Below are 21,528 nucleotides of genomic sequence, written 5' to 3' on the forward strand. Positions count from 1 at the left end.
AAGAGGAACGATGTTGTTGTCAGAAGTCAAGTGTCAAGGGGGAGAAACACAAAGATTTGATTGGACTAAGGTGAAATCCTCGCAAGTAAATGTCTCCTGCTAATGATGCCTTCACTCGTTCTCCAGGGCATTCCATGCTCACAAACAACTGTGGCGTGAGTGTACATTTACTGCTTCAAGCCCCGATGGACTGTTGCGACACCATGTTTAGTGGCTGGATAACATACATCCATCCATCCATCTTCTAACATGCTTGTGCTTTTTAGTGTCACAGTGAAATGGAATCTGGCTCAACTGACTTTGAGTGAGAGGCGTTTAAAAAATATATATATATTATTATTAATATTATTATTATTATTATTATTATCTAGAGGCCTTTCAGGGCACTCGGTTTGAAAAAATAATTATGACAGTTAAATACGCTAGATGTCAATTAAACATTTATTTAAAAAAAATACTTTGTAGTAGCAAATTAATATTATAGAAATAAAAAACAATATGTCAAAAATGTATTATGATAATGTATTTTAGGGATGTTGGTGATGGAATATGCTAATTTGTTCAGCAAATTAACCCAAAAAATAACACGATAAAAAAAACAACAACATCAACACGCTTTGTTTCGGAGTCATTTAAAGTGATATTTGCCACATTGACCACTAGAGGTGGCTGTAGTTTATTTATCACCGAGTGCCAAATCTCACAGAAAACCGCGTGGTTTCCAAATCCCGTTCCTCTTTCGATCACCCTCTAAAGATGGTAAGTGCTATCGTGTACACCCTTGTGCTCGAAAAGCCAAATAAATCTATGTCCATCCTACTTAGGAGCCACTTACATGTACCATCCGATGAGTGCAAATAACATACGAGTCTCACATTTTATATTAGCGCTGACTATTATTGGGATTGTTTGATGAATTGACCACGTAATGTCGGTTCACTGTGAGACTTGCGAGGCCCTCTGTCCGAACGCTTAAATCTTATAAATTAACTCACGCTTTGTTGATTTCTTAATTTATGTAGCTTTTCGTATTAACAATGTGGCGAAGTAAAAGCCACAGCCAAATGAAATAAGTGAAGTATTTTCATGCTCGCTGAACGCAGTACCGGTGTTAGCATGAGCTGTTAATCATGCTTGGTGATGCGAGATCTACACGTAAATAATCGTGGATTTGTATTTATCGTTTAACATCTCATAACTGCATACTACCTTGTTGACTATACGCTTAACTGTGCTGTTAAGCTACCTAAGTTAGCAGCATGCTAATGAAATGGTAAGCGATCATGTTAGTGAGCGTGTTGATTATCTTTTCACAGCCTACTAAGAAGTCCAAGACCAGGAAGTTGCGTGGGCATGTGAGCCACGGACACGGTCGTGTTGGTAAGAAGCACACGTTTATCTTTAATTTATAACATATTTAAAGTTGACAGTATACACATTTGACATATGTTGGGGTGTCCTTCCACAGGCAAGCACAGAAAGCATCCCGGAGGTCGTGGAAATGCTGGTGGCATGCATCACCACAGGATCAACTTTGATAAATAGTAAGTCAGCGACATGACGTAATGTCACCTGAGTGTGATAGCATGTGGACTTGTCAATGTCCTTTGTTTTGACAGTTCTCTGCAATTGCATGGGATCTATGTGTAATTTTGAGGCAGTAGTGCCTTGACATACAAGTTTAACTCTGACTAGCTCATTTCTCAAAACATGCGTTCAAAACAATGCTTCTCGCATTTTGGTTTGTGGCTTCTGTTATTGACAATTACTTTCAATGCAAATAGAAGGGAAACTGTTAATAGTCTGCTGTACATTCAGTTTTGCTGCACAAATCTGTAGGACACGCTGACTTGATGTTGGAGAGGCTAGAGTCTCATCTTGACACTTTATTGTCTCGGTGTGCTAAAGTCCTCTTAGAGAAAACCACTGCTCCTATTCACCGAATGGCTTCTCTTGTAGACCGTTCAGCCACATGGACAGTCACAACACTTTGTTTTTTGCTAAACTACTTGTGTCCCTAAAACACCATGTTTGGATTAATGTTGGCGTCTCAGTTCAGTTTGTCACGAAAGAGACTATTTTCAGAAATAAAAAAAATAGTATTTCAGTAGATATACACCTTGAAAATGTACACATTTTTAAGAGCTTAAATTGTCCGGTATTTTATTTTTATGGGCGAAAATGAACATTTTACTTAAAATACATGAAGCTGCTAATTATACATGTCAGTTGGCCACATTTTACTTGTTGCATGAACAAGCGTGTAATGTTTTTTACTCTTATGAAATCAAGTTTCCTCATTGAAATGACATTAATCTGGTCCAGCACTGCCAAAAACACACATAAAAAAGGCAATGTATTGTAAAGTATGATTTATAAAAACAAAAGATGGTGTGAAGAATACAGAAGAAACATAAGTGTAACATTGTTTTAATCAATGACTGTGCGCGCCCTCAGCCATCCTGGGTACTTCGGCAAGGTGGGCATGAGACATTACCATCTGAAGAGGAACACCATCTACTGCCCCACCATCAACTTGGACAAGCTGTGGACGCTGGTGAGCGAGAAGACTCGGGTCGAGCACAGCAAAAAGCCAGACGGCCCCGCGCCTATCATCGACGCAGTGCACGCCGTAAGTCCCACCTCATAATGCCTATAAAGTTTTAATGCCTGTTTAGGATTTTAAAGCTTCTTTTTTTTTATCTCCAGGGGTACTACAAAATTTTGGGCAAAGGCAAGCTGCCCAAACAGCCCGTCATCGTCAAGGCCAAGTTCTTCAGCCGACGGGCCGAGGAGAAGATCAAGTCCGTGGGAGGAGTTTGCGTCCTGATGGCGTAAATGCCTTTGAGTGTTTTGGAAAAAATAAACTGTTCAAATACAGAATTGAAGTGATTTTTGTTGTTTAATTACCACCTTCAATTGTATTTTGTAATACAAAAGCCTTGTTATCAAAAATGTTTTTTGTTTAAAAAACACAGGTATTGAATTTCAAATTTTGTCAGCGAAATTTAGTGTAGGTTAGATTTATTTAGTTTGCATTGTTGCTGCAAACTGCTTGCTGTAATAATTTTGTTTGTAAATAATCTGAAAAATAATATAAATGTTTTGATTGTGGCACAATAAACATTAGTGGTCGCATCTAATAGAGGTGAGACCTTGAATTAGATTGAAGTGATGAGTCAAAATTGTATTGGAAGTACAATATCAATGTGTATTTTGCAAAAGGGAAATATGTTAATATTGCTAGAGAGCTTCCCAAGCACACTACATAAATGACCTTTTTCTATACTACAAAAAATCTAACACAGTTGTATCATCCCATACAATGTTTTTAGTATCAAAAGTGTTCCAAATTTTCGAAATACAAGTGAAAGGCTGAAATTGCCCTGTCTTATATGGCGGACGCTTTGACGTACGGTTGCTAAGGCTGTGACTTCCGTGTTTTCATTTCCGGTAGGCGTACTTAAAAAAAGCGAGGGATTTGCATTCTTGTCGTCCTGTTCTGTTGTGTAGTCTGAAAAGTGTAATTTCCGAGGCTCAACGTGACGAGTCAAAGCAAGGTAATCTCTGGTCGAATAGTTTGACACATGCTGACGTTTTAATTCACTCAAACGTCACTGTCCTTCGATAATCGCATTATCTCGCGCGAGACTTCCTGACGCCGCGCTAAAGTGCCGTTGTAATGACATCATTTTTTAATTACGTCTTCTTTTTCGATGCTTCTACTAAACACCTCAGTTTAGTTGACTTGTCGACCGGTGAAAATAACCGAGACAAGTTCTACTGGGGAGGAAAAACTTAGGCTAACTATCACTACAAGCTAACAATCTCCATGCATGTAGAATTTGGGTCGACATTTTGTGGTCTTCATTTGGTGAGTGAAACCATTAAATATACAAATAAATGCATGTGAATTGCCACATGCACATTTTATACATGTAGATTCCAGTTTCTCGTTTGCTATTTTCTTTTAAATGCTACTGTAACCAAAATTTTAATTTATTAATAAGGTTTTTTTTATTTTGATTTAAAGAAACAATTCTGCTCTTGATTTTGTGTCAATGGAGTGAATAATTAAGTCCTCTATCCTGTCACTTAATATAATTCCAACAATGGCACACCCGGTGTTCTCAAAATGCCACGAAACAAAATTGATTCCTTTACAATTAAAGGCTCTTTGTTTCCTCCTCACAGGTGAGCCTGTCTTTCTCATGGCGACACTAGCCGAGCTAGAGAAGTCTCTGCGAAAGTCTGCCCGTCTGGGTCTGGAGGTTTTAGAGCGGGCTTCCAGGCGTAAGGTGGACTGGGGCGAGCAGCCGAAGCAGCAGCCGCAGCATACCGACACTCCTGAGACAGATGAAGAAAGTGTTTAATTTACTATAAAACATTAGAACAAGTAGTTTCAAGCTGAGTTGAGAGCCAAGAAATAAAAAAAACTTGGCTTTAGTTGGACACCTTACATTAAGCAGCTAGCTGTTAGCAGCTGATTAGCTGTTAACTTCCACCAGTCATGGTCTTTGTGCCCCCCCCCCCCCCCAAAAAAAAGCATGAAAATATGTGGATAGGTGTGAATAACTATAAAATTGTACTTACATGTATGTGCTTGTTTCAGAAAACTGCAGTGGAGCTGCATGGGGCCTTTTCCACCATCATTGCGTTCATGGCGGAGACCCACATTCAATGCAAAGTCAGTCACCCGATCATCTCCACTCACTCCAAAGCTGGTCTTCATCAGACTCAACTGTGTTTGTGTGTGTTGCAGAGGTTCTATGACTCAGTGGGATGCGCTCAAGGTTCAGACATTGAGAGGAAACATCCGCCACGCTACCATAAACGCATCAGGGCGACCTTGATTGTGTCCCCGTCTCACCGAGGGCGACATGTGAGTACAACAGAGTTTAGCATACTACCGATAAATACTGCTACCGATGCCTAGTGTCTGTACTCACCCATCACTACTTTAAATTTCAACATTATAATTTCTACGTTAAGATCCTACATACACATTTTTGTGGACATACTGTACCTGTAAAAACTTTTATTTACAGCCCTCCACGTCGCTTTGGAGAGACTGCCACACAAGCAACGGTGAGGGACATTTCTTGTCAAAATAGCTTCATCTTCGGAAGATGTCATGGATGCCTATCAGATGAGCGTCTATCTGCACGTTAGGTCATTGTTTACTAAAATCAACGACCTCCTTTTATCAACTAAATTTTCTCGCCTGGTCTTCAGGCCCGGACTCGAGGTGCACCGCCGGACAACTTCTACGTGGAAGTCGCTCCCGGATTGGACATAATCAGCACCAGGCTAACAGCAGCAAACCATGATGGTCAGACTTGATCCTGGGGATATGGTCAGCATCACATTTAACCACTGAACCAAACTTGTGTGTGTGTGATTACATCAACCTCAACATTCCCCCCCCTCATGTCAAAATACTATATTGTAGCCTGCATATTTTTTATTAACATAAAATGCATCACAGGCTCTCAAAGTTTTTTTTATTTATTAAAAAATATTTTTTTAAGTAATTTTGTTGTCTTTGTTAGGACTGACCATCATGAGTGACTTTTAATCAAGGTTGCTCTAAAAAACGATCCCACATATTTGCTCTTTTTTCCATAGAAGCATGAAGCCAGTGGAATCAAGAGTTGTTCTATGACATAGAAGCAGGAAGTGGCCAGTACGGAGAGCTGTGATTAGGCGAAGAAGCAGGATGTTAGTTGAACCAAGAACTTTGATTGGATGTAGAAGCAGGAAGCATGTGGAACCAAAGGCTCTGATTGGTCATGGAAGCGCGAGAGCACAACTGAGCTGTTATTGGATTCACTAGCTGGAACCAAGAGGTGTGATTGGACAAAGAAGCAGGAAGTGAGTAGAAACGAGGGCAGCGATTAGATGTAGAAGCAGGAAGCAACATTGTTGATGGAAGTAGGACTTTATGGTTGGTGTAGAAGCAGGAAGTGGCAGGAGTAAAAACTATACTTCTGATATCATTTTGTGCATTCAATTTCACTAATTACTCAATCTTTTTTTTCCCCCTGGTTTCTTTTTTTTAATAATCTACGGAAATAAGTTAGTCTTTTCGTGAAACAGCTCTTGCCCTTGATGATCATCGCTATGGTGATGATGGTAGTTCTGTCCTATATTATTTCTTTCATAATTATGTGAACAAGTGTCTTTTCCTCTCATTGTGAGATAGGATTGCATAGCCTTGACAGCTTGCGTGTGACCTAAAGCAAAGCATAATGCATTCATACATATGCTATGTGAGTCCATTCCAGCTGTTGCTGACGTGCATTTCCAGTCGCCACAGTAGCATCAGGTCAGCAAAAAAAAAAAAAGGGCTCTCTTGGCGTACCATTAATATTATTAACGAGGCCCAAAATAACACAAGGGCACAGAGAGGAAAGAAAAGGAGATTTATATTTGCTACATTCAAGTGTCACCTCTGGAGCTTGTAAAAAGCACAATCCTCAATGCAAATACTAGATAAATATAATAATAAAATACAATGTGCCATAGCAATTGTGCTAAGCTAACATAGAAAACTATCTCAACTTCGGTCTTCTATCAATAGTAATTCCTTATAATGAATAAGATACTAAATGCTAACGGATGCAGTGTAGCCTTTTATAATTACACATCAACAAGGTGGTGTGCATTCCAAACTAATAAAACGTGTGTTCGTCTTAAACTTGCACTTGGCTCACATTTCTGCTTCTAAAGAACCTTTGTTGGCGTCTAAATGTTAGCTATTACTGCTACAAGGATGCTAATAATACTCTGCTTTTGGCCTCTGTGTGGTGATGCCAATCACATTTTTCTGCAAAGAGAAAAAAAATTCCATTAATTGACCAGCCTAGGAATTTTCTTTCAATTTTTTTTTATATTTTTGAAAATCTAAATGACATAATTAATCATGAATATTGGTATTATTTGGGTTTATAATTAATAAATGGATGACCTAAAATAATTGAATATGTTATTAGCCTTAGGCAATTTAAATATATAAAACATATTTCAATATAGCATATTTTAAAGAATAATTATATAATATAAATTTAAAGTATTATTTGACTGAATATTTTGTGCCATAATGTTTAGGAAATATATCACTAGAGTTGTTACCGGTAAATATTTTATTTAGTATATAGTTTAATAAAAGTAATAATTTGAATCATAACATTTCCAATAATTTCATATAATAAAAAGCATATTATATATTATTTTTGTTGTTTGTACTTAATTTAGTATGAGAATTAATAATTTTCATCTTAATACAAAATTGAATTGATAATTGAGGCTTAATAAAAAAATTAAACAATGTAAGAATAAATACACAAATTATTGTACTTGTATTTAGTATATAATCATTTTCATTTACATTCTAATTATGAATGTAATATATAAAAACATGCATAATTACATTATAAATAGGCAATTTAAAATAATGTAACACAAATATTATATTCCACTTTGTCATAGCCATGTAATGCATAATCTGTAAATTACACATCACCTAAATGAATACAGATTACTGTAAAACAAGATGGTGAAATACATGTTAAGACTATTTTTTAAATTGTGTAATAAATGTCATCTTACCTTTCTGTCTTTTTCACAAAGTGAACTTGCTCTCTTGCGCTCCTACCAAATGTGAACGTCTGATTGTCTGTGTCAATCACGCACTGCAGCAAACAATCACACAAATTTACCTTCAATCAAAGAGTTGTGATAAGTTTCTACTTACCTTGAGTGACTTTAACGTCTTGCTCCCCAGAGACATTAGCGGCTTGCTACTTTCTGCAAATAGATCCTCATTAGCACTACTGTAAGCATGAAACCGGAGCATCAGAAATCCTGGGCTCCTCACCCACGACGGCAAAGGAGCACGCCATCTTGGTTTGGCCGATTGTGATGCCTAGCTCCTCTGCGGCAGCGATGACGTTAAGCTTACGTTGAAGTGGGAAGACGTCCATTTCGGTTTTGTTCCTTTCGAGCAGCTCTTTTATGCTGGAAAAACAAAACGACAACAAAGAGCTCTACTAGGCAGCGTGCTCCTCGTGCACTTCCAACGAACTGTCAACGGTTCTAGAAAAAAGAAATGGCTGTTGACTATTTGGATTGTGTTGTAGTGGTGACTTAAGCGGAAAACTGTCTCTAAACAAACTAGGCAGAGAGGTTTGCGTCTAAAGAAAGACATTTTTTTCCTGGCCACTAGTCAGGACCAGAGATGCTGTGAGCGATGTCTGCCATCTAATGGTGAACACTGGTATTACAACTTTCAGACTATGTCGGCAGAACATAAAAATGAACACATAGAACATTGCAGAGCGACTGGCTCTAATACTCTTGGAATGAAGACAAACAATTCTCACCCTAATCTCTCCACTGTAGCTGAGGACATCAAATTGAGTTTACAGCCGCTGTCAATCAGCACTGTGAGCTCCTGCCCTAAACACTGCAGAGACAGAGACAACTGTCAGGCCTTGGTGGAGGTCTCCCGTGGCCATGATGCAACTGACCTTGCAGAAGATGTAGATGAAGTCGTCCTCATCACCGTTGTCCTTGTCGTGGGAGTTGGAGGCATTGCGCCTCAGGAGGAGGAGGCTGTTGTTACTGTTGCCCGGCAACGTCCCATTGATCCTTCCCCTGGACAACTTGGCCTCTAGCAGACGCTTCTGAAGGATGTGATGTGGCTGCTACCAGAGAGGTCCACAGGAACAGTTAGCGCTAAAGGCTTTAGCTTAGAAAACAATACAAAACTCGCCGATGATAAAACAAAATAATAATAATAAAACTAAAACTAAATGGCTGAAATGTTTTTGTTATTACAAAATATCATTTTCAAATGTTGACATTTTACTGTCCATTGAAAACTTTTGGAACGTTATGTTTTTCATTTTTTTTAAAATCCGGTTTTAATTTTAAAAACGTTGCTATTACTGATATTGTTTGTCCACTGAAAAGAATCTCCAAATTAAAAAAAAAAAGGGGGGGGGGGTACTAAGATAACATTAACATGAATATCCTCACCCCTTGTTTGGACGTGCCGAGTTTTTTGAGTCCATCCAAAGGGAGCAGGTCTGCAGAATCCTTGTGCAGGAACTGGATGGCTTGCTTCAGCCTCCTCTGCTGCCTCAGCGTCGTAGCATCCATGGTCGGTGCCGGCTGACACGACTCACCGCGGTTCTCTCTCCGCAGTCCGGCCGACATGCTCAAACGAAGTTTGGGGAGCAAGGACGACACTAGTTTAAGACCGTCGTTCGTGGAGGAATTCCCTATAGCGATGTGACGTTGACACCACCACTTGGAACGAGGACATTTCCCCACGCCATCAAGTCACTGATGATGAAAAGCACAACTTCCGGTAAATGTTTTTCAAAATAAATGTTAAGCATAACAAAACCGTTTTGAACCACCACTTTCCACTAAAATGTTTACATTATTAATATTTAATATCATAGAAAACGCAACTAGTCCCGCGGGCAATCACCAAAGTATAACAAATAAATGTTTTGACTATTTAAGAGTTTATTCTGACAGGTTATTTCAACACCCTTTCACGTGAAAAAATATTTGCATCATTTGTTGATACAGTACACTAGTACAACCTAACAATTGTAACTTACATAAATAACTATTAAATATAATTTTATATATATATATATAATATATAAACAGTTGATTCAATAATAATTAGAATACACAGTAATACATCAGTATTTAGGCACAAATGCATATCTGTATCAAATATTAACTTCTGCAAAATGTAGTTTTATGTCAGCATAACATAACAGTAATAGTCTTTCTTACAATGACAAGAATACAACAATATAATTTAGTTAAACTATACAGATATACAGTAGTTCAATATAACAGTAAAAGTAAGATCGGATTTTCTTCAAATACATCTCTACTACTATCGCTAAACTGTAGTGCCAACCCAAAACTCAAATAAGCACAAGTGTTCCGTCGTGACTAATTTATCTTACTGTATGTGGTATTTTTAGCATAACGTCCTATTTTAATATGGGTCATGATGAGTTGCGACCTAGCGCTGACAGAAAAAAATTAATGTGCAGTAGTGTATTTTTATACCATTAATAATGAATATATTTGATCAGACAATATATTTTGTGTAGCTGTTGCATTCAACGTTCAGAATGTGCATTTGTACATAATGTTTGATTTTTTATTATTATTTTATTTTATTTCACCTGTCCATTATTTATCCAGGTAAGATAATGGAGAACAGATTCTCATTTGCTATGTCGACCTGGTTGCAGACAGCCTGAGTAAAACAAAGCAAAATAAAACCAAATATGATTTAGTGCATAGTTGAACTTTTTGACCTAATGCCAAAAGGTTTGTTTAATGCAATCATTACAACACGACTCGTCACTATAAGAACTTTCCATTTCAAATGTTTTCTTCAGTTGTGTTGCACAGATTATAGGTCGCATTAATGATGATTTTCTTTTTTTCAATTATTTAATTGGCCGTGGTGCGTTCAGGTGCTCACGGCGTCGGTCAGACTGCATTGCCCACACTGCCCTTCTGTTTTCCCACACGGCCTTGTTTTCAACATGGACACCCAACTAGCCTCCTCACACGTCGCCGTTTGTCGCCAACGACGGCCGAGCCGGCCATCGTTATCGAGGGGAAGCCACACGCGTCGCCTCCGCGTCGACGGACGACCATACCACGCGTGGTCCAGTTCAGGCGTGTTGTTTGTGGGACGATGCAAACGTAGAAATACGTCGAACAATACGAAAAGCGACGCGCAATGGCGCTTGTCAGGGGCCCGGGAACATGTATGAGATTATTATTTCCGCCCTCTATGAAAAGTAACAGGTGGTTTAAATAGGACGTTGGCGTCGCCACCATGTTGGATGTGGTAAAGCACTAAAGCGTGAGCCGGTGCTCATGATTGGGTTGGAAAAGTACCGATCATTTTTTAAGGCAGATATCATCTTGAAGACATCACCACCTTGAAATTGGCTTTAAATTAATACGTTGGGAGCACATTTAAAAAAATATATGTGTTTAAAATTTACTATGAAAGCTACAGAATAATTTTTTTTTTAAGGTTAGGGTTTAATAAGCACATTTCCTTCTGGGAAATAGATTTTTATTGGGTTTTTTTTAACCCCACCCATCTATCTGTGGTTAAATTATTATTTTTTCTTTAAAACAAATGATGTTGCTATCATTATCTTGCAGATAACACTAGCTGTCAATTTTTAGTCGTAAACACAACATTACATACAAACAAGCACACAACACAAAAACAGAACAGCACACAAAAACGTACAGACAATACAAACACAAACAAAAAAACACAGAGTGCACTCAAACCAAAATACAATACAGAAACACAAAAACATACATGGAACAATGCACACAAAATCAAATCACACACAAAAAGGACACTCAACAGACAAAAACACAACAGAAACACAACGATACACAGCACACATGAGGCACACAATAAATTGCAGTCACATAATACTCGCACAAAACAAATACACAAATAACTGCACTTATTCAGAAGTCGCTTTACCGCCCCTTCCAATATGGCTGACGCGCTGACATTCATTGAGACATACGTATAGATTTGCCTATGAGATGGACATTCACATTGGTCAATGAAAGACGGCCTTTTAAGTTCGGACCAATTAGAATGCTAGTAAATACGGAGGGGGCGGGTCATCTCCGAGAGTGTCATGTTTTCATACATGTTCCGGGTGTAGAGTGTTTCCTGCACTGGTGCATGGTGGTCGAACAGGAGGAATTGTTGGAAATTTTTCCCAAGGTTCGTATATAAATTGGTTTTTACCCAGTGTGCAGTATTCCCATAGCCGTCACCCCGCCAGAGGGTGTGGCTGGCCGCGGCCGGGGCCGACAAGACGGACGGAGAATGTCGTTTCGCATGTCGTTTTGTTGATAACGTTGACAAGTCGGCGGCGGGCGAAAAATGCTTATGTTATAGTTAATGAGCCCGTCTCGTTTACTTGACACGAGCGAGCGGCGGCAGCTCGGTGGCTAACAGTCATTAGCTCACCCTTTAGCACATTGGCGACCCCTAAATGAACCTACGAACGCGGAATTAAACACTTTTTAGTAGGCGAGTTCCTGACAACATTCACGTTAACTACGACGTCTCGCAAAGTCGTGACAGCGCTTAGCTGTCGCAGTTAGCACGGATGCTAACTCGTTGATAAGTGTGCTTGTTACGCGCCTTCGAGCGTGACAACTGTTAGATAAAAGCAACTGCGCCACAATATATAATCATATGATTGTTGTCGTGTATATATTTTTGGACAATTGTCCATTTAAATGTAGAGATTGAAAAATAGCAAAAACTGGTAAGCCGATGAAATGGTAAGTGTAAGGCGTGTGGAAGTTGCAAACATTAAAGAGACAGACTTTCTTTAAACGTTTTATTCATTCATTCTGATTTTTCATTTAAAGCACAATATCCTCATTGTGCTTAAACAGATCATGTAACACTACTTTCAAGGTGGTGCACATTTATAATCGCTTAGTTCCATCATAAAATCGTAATAAACTACGCATGTTTTAGGTGGTTTACGTATTTGGAAGTATATAATCCCAACAAACAAGTACATGGACATACAAATCGTTTGCAATATTCAATGATGTGATTTGTATTGATATGAATACTAAAAGTTTTTTTGTGTATTTGGAGGTGTACAGTCCCAACATATAAAGTGCCCTGACATAAAAATTAATAATTTGAAAAGTTAAATCTGTGTTAGCCTGTTACTATTTAAAACCACAATGGATATAAATTGCCTTCTTGAACACAAATGGCATTGTATGGTATATCATAATGTATATAAACTAAGATGAAATAAATGAGACTTGTTTTATTGGGTGTACAGTACACTGAACTCATGTTTTTAATGGTGGAATATGTTACAGACCCACAATTAGTGAAAATCTACAATATAGAGAGACCAGGAAGACAATATAAAAACGTTTTTAGTTTAAACTCAAAACACTTCAACTTAAACGTTGTACATTGTGAACATTTATGAACTCTCACACACCCACATTCCAAGCATGAAATCTATGGAAAATACTATACATGTTCAGGTATAGTTAACAAAATCCATATGTATCAGGGTAGCAGTAATACAAAATCTATTCATTTTACCCAAATTTGGTTGAACTTCTTGAATTCCAGAGTGGTAAGTTCACATTTCCATTTTATTGTATTTAAAAAATTGTTCCAAAACAATCCTCCAATTTAGGAGGTGATGTATTTAGCCATTTTCGTATTTGAATGTGGGAGAAACGCAGACGCTCTTGAACCACATTGAAAAACATACACAAAACAGCACAAGACTATTGAAATGTAATCTACACATCTAGAGAAGAACGCTACTGTGATGTATATGTCATGTTGCCGGAGCAACCTTTTTCACTTTATGTGTCATATACCTTTGTAGGTTCAGTGGGACAGTTTAGCTTAGCGCCATCTAGCTCTGTCAGTGCTTATGACTGATCACATTTCTGCACGCACGTCACTCATCCGTTGTTGTGTCGTTGCAGCGGCAGAAGCATGCTCTTGGCGCAGCTCAACCGCGACTCCCAGGGAATGACGGAGTTTCACGACGCCGACGGGCAGCCGGTCACGCTGTGCTTGACCGAGGCAGTGACTGTGGCAGGTGAGCTGAAGGAAATTGCCCATTCCCTCCAGCTAATTTGTCAGAACCATTTTTCTTTCTTTTTCTATCCATGGTTCAAAGACAAATGTTCCTAATGCGAGACAATATCCCACTCATGGTAGATGATGATTTGGTTGGTTTTGAGAAAGCACGGTTCTCCGAAGTCTGCTAATCGTGACCCAGTTTGAGAGTCAGTATTATTTTCCTTTTAATAAAATCAATCATCTGATTTAACTGTTAATAATTTTGCATAATAATGCAGAGATAAAATAAGCAACCTTACTAAGATTTGTGCTACTGACTTGAGTGTGAATATATTTTGGGCAGAGAAAAATAACCATCGCGTCTACTTCCTGTTTCCATGTCAAATTCATCCATTTCATAAACAGTTGTTACAAAATGAACAGCGGAATGTAACTACAATGTGGCAATGCCTTTGGCAGAAAAAAAATCCTGGTTGTCGTTACAGTTTGGTTTGCTATCTTGGAATACCTTACATACTACATCCCACCTCCATTCTGTGTCAGTGCTTGTACAGAACAGCCACACGGAGCGAACAATGGCAGCGTGAAAGGGGTTAGTGTGTTGAGCCACTGCTCAGACTCAACACAACAGTTTTATTCATTCCAGCTACCCTGACTTCACAAAGATAGAGTAGCACACTGGAAGAAAAGGCATTGAGCAGAGCGCAGACCTCCACCAAGACTGAATAATATGCCTTGATGGTGGTATGTTGCTTGCCTCCATCTTAGCGTATAACGTGAATACTGTACGTGAGAGAAATAGAGAAGTGAGAGAAATATTTAACATTTCATACGTACCTGTGGATGAAAACAAGCAAAGTGTGATTAATGACATCAAAATCAAAAGTACAATTTAAAAATGTTCCAGCCATATTGAGTAATACATAAGATGGAGTTTAACGTCATCATTTAGTGTAGAAGGTTTTCCTTCCTGGTGGATTTCAAAGTTGTGGTCCCTCGCCAGATGCCGATCAAATGGACACCATGGACACGGTGAGCCTGCAGGCTGTCACGCTGGTGGACGGTTCCACCGCCTACATCCAGCGCGACACCAAGCCGGCCTTCGCCGACGCGCAAATCATGGACGGCCAGGTGATCCATTTGGAGGATGGCTCGGCCGCCTACGTCCAGCACGTGTCCATGCCCAAAGCAGGTGCCACCTCGGCGTTATCGTCAGTTGACACGTCATGAACAGTATGTTGGCATTTGCTGAAAATCAAGTGTTGTTGAATGTTCCAGGCGGAGACAGTTTGCAACTGGAAGATGGCCAAGCAGTTCAACTTGAAGATGGAACAACAGCCTTTATACACACACCCAAAGGTATAGGAAAGTAATAATAATGATATGAAATTTTGTTAACATGTATAATGAGTAGGGTCACAAAAGGCCTTAATAAGCCATACCTAAAATTATGCCTGATATCCTGAAGAGAATTTGAAAAATTAAAAGTAGTTTTATGAAGTTCTTTGTCCAGGGAACTTGTAGCAGTAATAATAGCACTGTAGCACTGAGAATGAGAAGGAAGAAAAAAAAAATTATATATATATAAAATTATTATTATTATTTAAATTGATTTTTTATATACTAATGACCAGGACTGATATTAAAAATGTTACACAGTAAAATACATAAAAATAAAATAAAATCTTAAACGACATTAAAATATATATATATTGAAAACTGTAGACTGTCTGTAAATGGCCATGAACAAGCTGTAACTAATAAATAGGAACCAAGCCTGAGGGTTAGTTACAGTAAGAGCTTATGAGCGCGATGACATGTAAACTTTCAAAACCTTTTAAATGAAGATTAGCCAGCGCATATCTCATCATACAGATAAAGTTACCCGTCCCACCTACTGATATAATGTGCAGTGATGGGAGGAGTAGCTGTTGCAAGTAATAAATCGAAGTGCAGAGTATAAAAACATTTGTACACGCTTTTGTTGTGAAGCCGAAACGTACGAGCAAGGCGGCCTGCAGGAGGTGCAGCTGGAGGACGGCAGCACGGCCTACATTCAACACACAGTGCACATGCCGCAGCCCAACACCATCCTGGCCATCCAGGCCGACGGCACCATCGCTGACCTGCAGGCCGAGGCCACCGCCATCGACCCGGACACCATCAGTGTGCTGGAGCAGTACACCACCAAGGTGACAATAGCTACCACTGTTTATGCAGCTACACACTATCTCTTCCAGAGCTAAAGCAGGGTGAACATAAACCAATTTGTGATATACACACACATTTTTCTCGTCTTCTTGATAACCATAGCAACACAAAGTAACTGCTGCAGTACAAAGAATGACCTCTAAGAGGCTAGAAGAAGCTAGTCACTAAATTGCATTTGCAGATTCTTCTTGTCCTTTTTATGTTTTGCTCTCATGACTTGAAAAAAAACCTCATATTTGACCCGATTGACTCATTGGCATCATTTCTGCTCAGGTGGAGAACATCGAGAATCCCTTGGTTCCTTTTGGTAGAGTGGAGACAGACAGCGGCGTGCATATGCGGGTATGGAAGAATGCAATTTATTTCCAGACGTGATATGTTTTGGGCGTCATGGTATTTGTTTCTCGTCTGCCAGATTGTGCTACAGGGTCAGGAGAACAGGAGAGTGACTAACGTCGGCGAGAAGTCATACCGCTGTGAACACGAGGACTGCGGAAAGTTGTACACCACTGCACACCATCTCAAAGTCAGTGTTTGTTGTGTGGATATTTACAGTGAATATGTTTGCACTGGTACTTTGACTTAAGTGTGTCAATTATGATTTGTTTTTCTTGCTTGTTGTTGATGTAGGTTCACGAGCGCTCACACACCGGAGACAAGCCGTACATGTGTGACTATCCGGGGTGCGGGAAGAAGTTTGCAACGGGTACGGATTCTCATATACTTGAATTCCCCCTCCATCGCGGGGGTTATGTTCTAGACCATCCCTGCAATAAGTGAAATCTGTGATATAGAAATACCCAAGTTTAATACTCCCTAGGCTTGTTTTTATAGCATTTAAACTAGTGATGGATGAGTACGGATATCAGGGTCCACTCTGGACTGGTTGCGAGCCAGTCGCAGGGCGCATATTCACATTCCATTCACATTCATAGTGAAGGGTTGAAGGATGGAAGTTTCCATAAAATGTCTCCTTTAAATCATTTTTTTGATAAGAAAATTATTTTCTGTTAATTCATAGTCAAAAATCTCCTTTGGTGTCACAAATGAACTAGTGAATGTGATTATTATTATTTTTCCTAAGGGTATGGACTGAAGAGTCACTCGCGCACGCACACTGGCGAGAAGCCCTATCGATGTCAGGAGCTCAACTGCTGCAAGTCCTTCAAAACCTCAGGAGACCTTCAGAAGCATACACGCACGCACACAGGTACGTATGTTCGTGGTCCCAAAGCAATGTCGGATGATAAAGTAAGATATGTTTGGAGGGGACGACGAAACAAAAATATTTTTGGAATTAATTAAAGAAGCGAATATGAATGCTATTTTAGATGGAAAACAACAAAGAAATGCCAAGGTTGATCAAGAATTACAAAAGCAAACTCATACGACGTCATCGCACGGCACAGTCACTTCCTGGTCTTCTTTTAAATTACAGGTGGATCACATTTCTATGGTGAATACCGCCACCTACAGTGGCAGAATCCCCTCTCAATATTCGCAAAAGAAGAACAAATGGAAACGGGCATAAGTTGATTGTCCCATTTGCGCATTGTCTGTAAATTTGCTTTAAAAATGAGAAACAATTGGATGAAAACCTGACTACTGCGCAACATGGAATTGAGTGTATATGTTTCTGATAACAGCATGCACTTAAAAGTCTCCAATATGCATGCCCTCAATTGAACAAGATTTTCTGCGAAACGGACATTTCAAACCTGTCGCTATGAAACACACAGGATCTCTGTCTCTTTGTTCTAATCAGATGTCTGTCTCTCTTTTTTTCTTTTTTTTGCCGTTGCAGGAGAGAAGCCGTTCAAGTGTCCGATTGAGGGCTGCGGCCGGTCCTTCACCACCTCCAACATCCGCAAAGTACACATCCGCACGCACACGGGCGAGCGGCCGTACTACTGTTCCGAACCCAGTTGCGGCCGTTCATTCGCCAGTGCCACCAACTACAAAAACCACATGAGGATCCACACTGGTAACTTCCTCTTAATTACAGCTCTACCTTTCGAAGGACAGTATGTTTAATGTTTTATTTGATGGGTGGGCGGGCACTCCAGAGATCAAATATTTACAAACATTAAAAAGCCCATTTTAAATATGTCCCTTGAGTTGGACATTGGAGGATGTCTATATCAAAGTGACAAACATTCCATTAAATGAGGACCATAGAAAAGAAGTGTTAATATTATCATTTGTGCTTTGTTCAGGGGAAAAGCCGTACGTGTGCACTGTACCCGGATGTGAGAAGCGCTTCACCGAATACTCGAGTCTGTACAAGCACCACGTAGTGCACACGCCGTGCAAGCCGTACATCTGCAACCACTGCGGCAAGACCTACAAGCAGATCTCCACGCTGGCCATGCACAAGCGCACCGCCCACAATGACACGGAGCCCATCGAAGAGGAGAAGGAAGCCTACTTTGAGCCGCCCGCAGGTGAGTGGCAACGTGTAACGCATGCGCATGCAGGAATTGGTTGTTGCAACAGGAGGCGGTCCTATACTGCCCTCCGGAGTCAAATACACGTCATAATTTCAAACTCATTTTACATAATTAAAATCACGTTAACGGTCTACATTCCGTTTCAAGATGCCATTGACGACCCCAGTGTGAGCTACTCATCAACTACAGCTCCGGTGGAAGGAGAGGAAACGAGCTCCGAACACATACCTGCAGAGTGCGCCGACGTGGTCACTCAGCAGCACATCGCCTTGGTGACTCAGCCTGATGGGACGCAACAGCAGGTAGAACGCGTGCCTAAAGTGGGAGACACATCTCTTTTTTTTTTGGGGTGGCACTTGGTGTCTGATTACCATATGTGTGTACCTGATTTATGCTGAATGTATTGTTGGTGTTTTAAAATCTCACTGCCACTTTCCTTCCCCAGGTTAGCATCTCTGAAGCGGACTTACAAGCAATGGGCGGCACCATCACCATGGTGACCCAAGAAGGCACCACCATAACCATCCCAGCCCATGAACTGGCCACGGAAGGTGCTCAGGTAAAAACTAAATCATTGTGATATACTGTAAATCAGCGAGTTGTGAAAATAATACTCAAACATTAAACAGTTTGGCCTGTGCATTAAAATGTTTCAAGAAGGTCAAATTATGTTTTCCTGTAAAAGTCATAGTGCACTTTAGGTTTATCCTGAAATTTCACCTGAAATCCCAATATCCTAAAAATGTTTTGAGTAGAATAGGTACTCTTAAGTGACTGTACTCGCAGTGAATCTGCAAATAGATATAGGTCTGTGTTCCAATTCCACAAAGGGAACTAAGATGCAAAGTAATCATTGTACTTAAAATGTCGTTAATTTATTCATTAATTGATTGTTGTAGGTAATAAATAAAAAACAATATTAGTGAAATAATAAAAAAAAACAGGGACAGAAAGTACAGGGAGTCCTCGAGTTACGTCGTACGCGACCTACGTCGTTTCAACTTTACGGCGACCGTGCCTCGTCCGTAGCACCTCCTTTTTTGTTCATTTCCCACAGTAATCACGCCACTTTAAAGTTGTGTTGTTGTTACCTCCAGCAACGGACGTCCATCAAGCGCGTCACATTTCCGTGTAAATAGCTCCGCTCTGCTGTCCGTCAGCAATGAATGTCCGTGCGGAAACACAAAATATTGGTTCTGGCTCTTCCGGGTCGAGCAAATATGTTTTTTAAAATCACTGTACAAAGTATTTTGATGTAAATATAGACTTTAACGGGGAAATCCCACTTAAGTCGAAATTCGGGTTACATTGCTATGGTAGGAACGGAACTCCGCCGTAACTTGAGGACTCACTGTATTTTGTCATATAATTGGTTAAAATGAACTATTTGACTTTTGAAAACTTTGCCCACCACTGATTTAGAGTTTTTGTCTCTCCCAGGTGGCCATCATGACACCCGGCATGGCTTCCTTTGAAACTGTGGAGGAAGCCACTTACAGTCAGGAGCAAGAAGACATTCACCCAGTCACCTTATTGGCCACTTCCAATGGCACTCACATTGCCGTGCAGGTTGGTTCTTAGGGAAAAGTTGTTTGATGTCAAAGTGGAAGTGAAACCACACAACATGTCATTTTACATTTAATCTGGTGGTAATTGCTGCAGAGGAATTGGATTATTAATTTTTCAATGATAAAAAAAAATGTCAAGAATGATATGCAGGGTCCTTATGGGACCAGTGAAAAGGATCTACACCGAAATATGTATTCATTCAATAGAAGCAGCAATCAAGACAGTTGTGCACAAATTTGCTGATAATTGTCATTTTTCTTTAGATGAACCTAAATGGATTTGTAACTTTTTTTGAAAATAGCTCTTCAAATTAACCCTAAAATGTAGAAATGCACGATTCTTAAGATACAGTAGCCTTTCGTATCACCAGTTGCAAATGCGGGTTTAGGCCTCAAAATAACCAGAGGGGCTTCAAAGGTTACCAGTTTGTCTCTCTGCCTTTTGTTTAGCATGGAAAAACTCCAGTTTCCACTTTTTGTCATGTTAATTACAAAATAAACACTACTAGGCCATCAATGGGAGTAACAAACAACAAAGCGAATTTCTGTGGAAACCTGACAGTGATTGGGAGAGAGTCACTTCACTCTGAGTGAAGAATTAAGTTAGATACAATACGTACATAATGAGACGATAAGGTTAAATGACCATCAGTTAAATTAGTGGAATTTTTTTTTAAGGCATGACTATGTTGACATTTGTTTTTTAATGCTATGAATACATTAAAGATATTAATGCAAAAATGGCTTGAAAAATCATGGTTTTTTTTATTATGAATTTTGAGGAGAAAAACAAATTTGTGACATGAGTGATAGCTGATGTCTAACAAGTGAATAATGATGGAATGTTTCTTCTTTTTTCTTATGAATTCTTGTCTTCTTTTTTTTTATGTGTGCAGCTTAGCGATCAGCCCTCATTGGAGGAAGCCATCCGAATAGCTTCGAGAATTCAGCAAGGGGAGTCGCCCGGCCTGGACGATTGATAATGGATGGGAATTGGTATCAAGTCGGACTAGGAAAAAAAAAATAATCTAACGAATTCGAACTTGCAAGTCTTCCTTGAAAGTTGTTTCTCTCCCTCCCACCGCCACATGCAAAAGAACTTTGTTTTTAAGTGTACATAGGATTTTGATAACTGGACTATTTTGTCTCTCAACCAAACAGATTATGGGGAGATAGGTGTGGGGGTGCTTTCTAATGATCATGCACGGTGCAGGGTACAGCTAATGCTATTTCTAATAAAAAAATAAATAAATATAAAATAAAGCATCAAGCATCTGATTTATTGTCTGGTAGATATTCACACATCTTCATAAAATATTTAATACAATCACTTAAATCAGTGATATTCAACTGTTGGTTCATGTAGTAAAACATTTAAATGAGTTCATGGTTTGCAATGGGCATACAAGGTTTCCAAGTTATTTTGATAATATATTAAATATATTTTAATCATACAAAAATAGTTACGGGTAACGTCGACGAGTCAAATGTAAGTAAATCGCTGACACAACTCACAAAAAAAGAAAGAAACCTATATTACATCACGGCCCACTCTTTCATGTGGCACGCCCCATTTTTCAGATTTCGCAGGGATTCTCTGGTTGGCTGC

The 21,528-nt window shown here is 39.4% G+C and overlaps 4 protein-coding genes and 1 non-coding gene across 13 annotated transcripts; 4 read left to right on the top strand and 1 right to left on the bottom strand.

Annotated features, from left to right (window-relative positions):
• The first annotated feature begins 689 nt into the window (after positions 1 to 689).
• rpl27a (ribosomal protein L27a) lies at positions 690 to 2,883 on the top strand. The gene is made up of 5 exons (XM_086074181.1): positions 690 to 759; positions 1,317 to 1,380; positions 1,469 to 1,544; positions 2,458 to 2,632; positions 2,710 to 2,883. The coding sequence occupies exons 1-5, from the start codon at positions 757 to 759 to the stop codon at positions 2,836 to 2,838; spliced, it is 447 nt and encodes a 148-aa protein (XP_085930307.1). The 5' UTR covers positions 690 to 756; the 3' UTR covers positions 2,839 to 2,883.
• Positions 1,859 to 1,988, top strand: LOC147175477 (small nucleolar RNA SNORA3/SNORA45 family). Its single transcript, XR_015094750.1, has one exon. It is a non-coding gene; the product is annotated as a small nucleolar RNA SNORA3/SNORA45 family (small nucleolar RNA).
• A 585-nt stretch (positions 2,884 to 3,468) lies between the features above and the next one.
• Positions 3,469 to 7,826, top strand: akip1 (A kinase (PRKA) interacting protein 1). Of its 3 annotated transcripts, XM_086074179.1 has the most exons (7): positions 3,590 to 3,874; positions 4,195 to 4,361; positions 4,613 to 4,687; positions 4,763 to 4,882; positions 5,049 to 5,088; positions 5,236 to 5,356; positions 5,629 to 7,822. In XM_086074179.1, exons 2-6 carry the CDS (start codon positions 4,212 to 4,214, stop codon positions 5,328 to 5,330), a joined length of 480 nt encoding a protein of 159 aa, XP_085930305.1. In that variant the 5' UTR covers positions 3,590 to 3,874; positions 4,195 to 4,211; the 3' UTR covers positions 5,331 to 5,356; positions 5,629 to 7,822. The 3 variants fall into 3 exon arrangements, with proteins under 3 accessions (XP_085930306.1, XP_085930305.1, XP_085930304.1); XM_086074180.1 differs by lacking the exon at positions 3,590 to 3,874 and adding an exon at positions 3,469 to 3,560 and having other exon boundaries at positions 5,236 to 7,826; XM_086074178.1 differs by having other exon boundaries at positions 3,591 to 3,874; positions 5,236 to 7,824.
• LOC147175479 (nuclear receptor-interacting protein 3-like) lies at positions 6,407 to 10,810 on the bottom strand. Of its 5 annotated transcripts, none has more exons than XM_086074173.1 (8): positions 10,621 to 10,810; positions 9,043 to 9,351; positions 8,532 to 8,708; positions 8,385 to 8,467; positions 7,880 to 8,019; positions 7,757 to 7,809; positions 7,612 to 7,694; positions 6,407 to 6,829 (listed from the first exon to the last, which is right to left on the bottom strand). In XM_086074173.1, exons 2-8 carry the CDS (start codon positions 9,220 to 9,222, stop codon positions 6,820 to 6,822), a joined length of 726 nt encoding a protein of 241 aa, XP_085930299.1. In that variant the 5' UTR covers positions 9,223 to 9,351; positions 10,621 to 10,810; the 3' UTR covers positions 6,407 to 6,819. The 5 variants fall into 5 exon arrangements, with proteins under 5 accessions (XP_085930299.1, XP_085930303.1, XP_085930298.1 ...); XM_086074177.1 differs by having other exon boundaries at positions 8,532 to 8,705; positions 10,613 to 10,810; XM_086074172.1 differs by having other exon boundaries at positions 10,613 to 10,810.
• Positions 10,811 to 11,737: 927 nt separating this feature from the next.
• znf143b (zinc finger protein 143b) lies at positions 11,738 to 21,189 on the top strand. Of its 3 annotated transcripts, none has more exons than XM_086073494.1 (15): positions 11,738 to 11,824; positions 13,591 to 13,706; positions 14,694 to 14,882; positions 14,969 to 15,049; positions 15,683 to 15,882; positions 16,175 to 16,243; positions 16,317 to 16,427; positions 16,532 to 16,607; positions 16,986 to 17,111; positions 17,706 to 17,885; positions 18,118 to 18,345; positions 18,499 to 18,653; positions 18,797 to 18,910; positions 19,792 to 19,920; positions 20,816 to 21,189. In XM_086073494.1, the coding sequence occupies exons 2-15, from the start codon at positions 13,601 to 13,603 to the stop codon at positions 20,897 to 20,899; spliced, it is 1,848 nt and encodes a 615-aa protein (XP_085929620.1). In that variant the 5' UTR covers positions 11,738 to 11,824; positions 13,591 to 13,600; the 3' UTR covers positions 20,900 to 21,189. The 3 variants fall into 3 exon arrangements, with proteins under 3 accessions (XP_085929620.1, XP_085929621.1, XP_085929619.1); XM_086073495.1 differs by lacking the exon at positions 11,738 to 11,824 and adding an exon at positions 11,852 to 13,226; XM_086073493.1 differs by lacking the exon at positions 11,738 to 11,824 and adding an exon at positions 11,852 to 12,393.
• Positions 21,190 to 21,528: the final 339 nt, after the last annotated feature.

The sequence above is a fragment of the Leptonotus elevatus genome, chromosome 4, assembly GCF_054856555.1.
Source record: "Leptonotus elevatus isolate MCC_2025b chromosome 4, RoL_Lele_1.0, whole genome shotgun sequence".
Lineage (NCBI taxonomy): Eukaryota > Metazoa > Chordata > Actinopteri > Syngnathiformes > Syngnathidae > Leptonotus > Leptonotus elevatus.

Excerpts from the sequence above, each read along its gene's own strand:
- LOC147175479 (XM_086074173.1), bottom strand. The coding sequence starts at position 9,222 with ATGTCGGCCGGACTGCGGAGAGAGAACCGCGGTGAGTCGTGTCAGCCG. Across the intron at positions 8,709-9,042 it reads TCGGCACGTCCAAACAAGGG|CAGCCACATCACATCCTTCA; the intron begins GTGAGGATATTC and ends CCTCTCTGGTAG. Across the intron at positions 8,468-8,531 it reads TCATCTACATCTTCTGCAAG|TGTTTAGGGCAGGAGCTCAC; the intron begins GTCAGTTGCATC and ends CTGTCTCTGCAG.
- znf143b (XM_086073493.1), top strand. Across the intron at positions 14,883-14,968 it reads CGTGTCCATGCCCAAAGCAG|GCGGAGACAGTTTGCAACTG; the intron begins GTGCCACCTCGG and ends TGAATGTTCCAG. Across the intron at positions 15,883-16,174 it reads TGGAGCAGTACACCACCAAG|GTGGAGAACATCGAGAATCC; the intron begins GTGACAATAGCT and ends ATTTCTGCTCAG.
- rpl27a (XM_086074181.1), top strand. Across the intron at positions 1,381-1,468 it reads CCACGGACACGGTCGTGTTG|GCAAGCACAGAAAGCATCCC; the intron begins GTAAGAAGCACA and ends GTCCTTCCACAG. Across the intron at positions 2,633-2,709 it reads TCATCGACGCAGTGCACGCC|GGGTACTACAAAATTTTGGG; the intron begins GTAAGTCCCACC and ends TTTTATCTCCAG.
- akip1 (XM_086074180.1), top strand. The coding sequence starts at position 4,212 with ATGGCGACACTAGCCGAGCTAGAGAAGTCTCTGCGAAAGTCTGCCCGT. Across the intron at positions 4,362-4,612 it reads ACACTCCTGAGACAGATGAA|AAAACTGCAGTGGAGCTGCA; the intron begins GAAAGTGTTTAA and ends TGCTTGTTTCAG. Across the intron at positions 4,688-4,762 it reads AGACCCACATTCAATGCAAA|AGGTTCTATGACTCAGTGGG; the intron begins GTCAGTCACCCG and ends TGTGTGTTGCAG.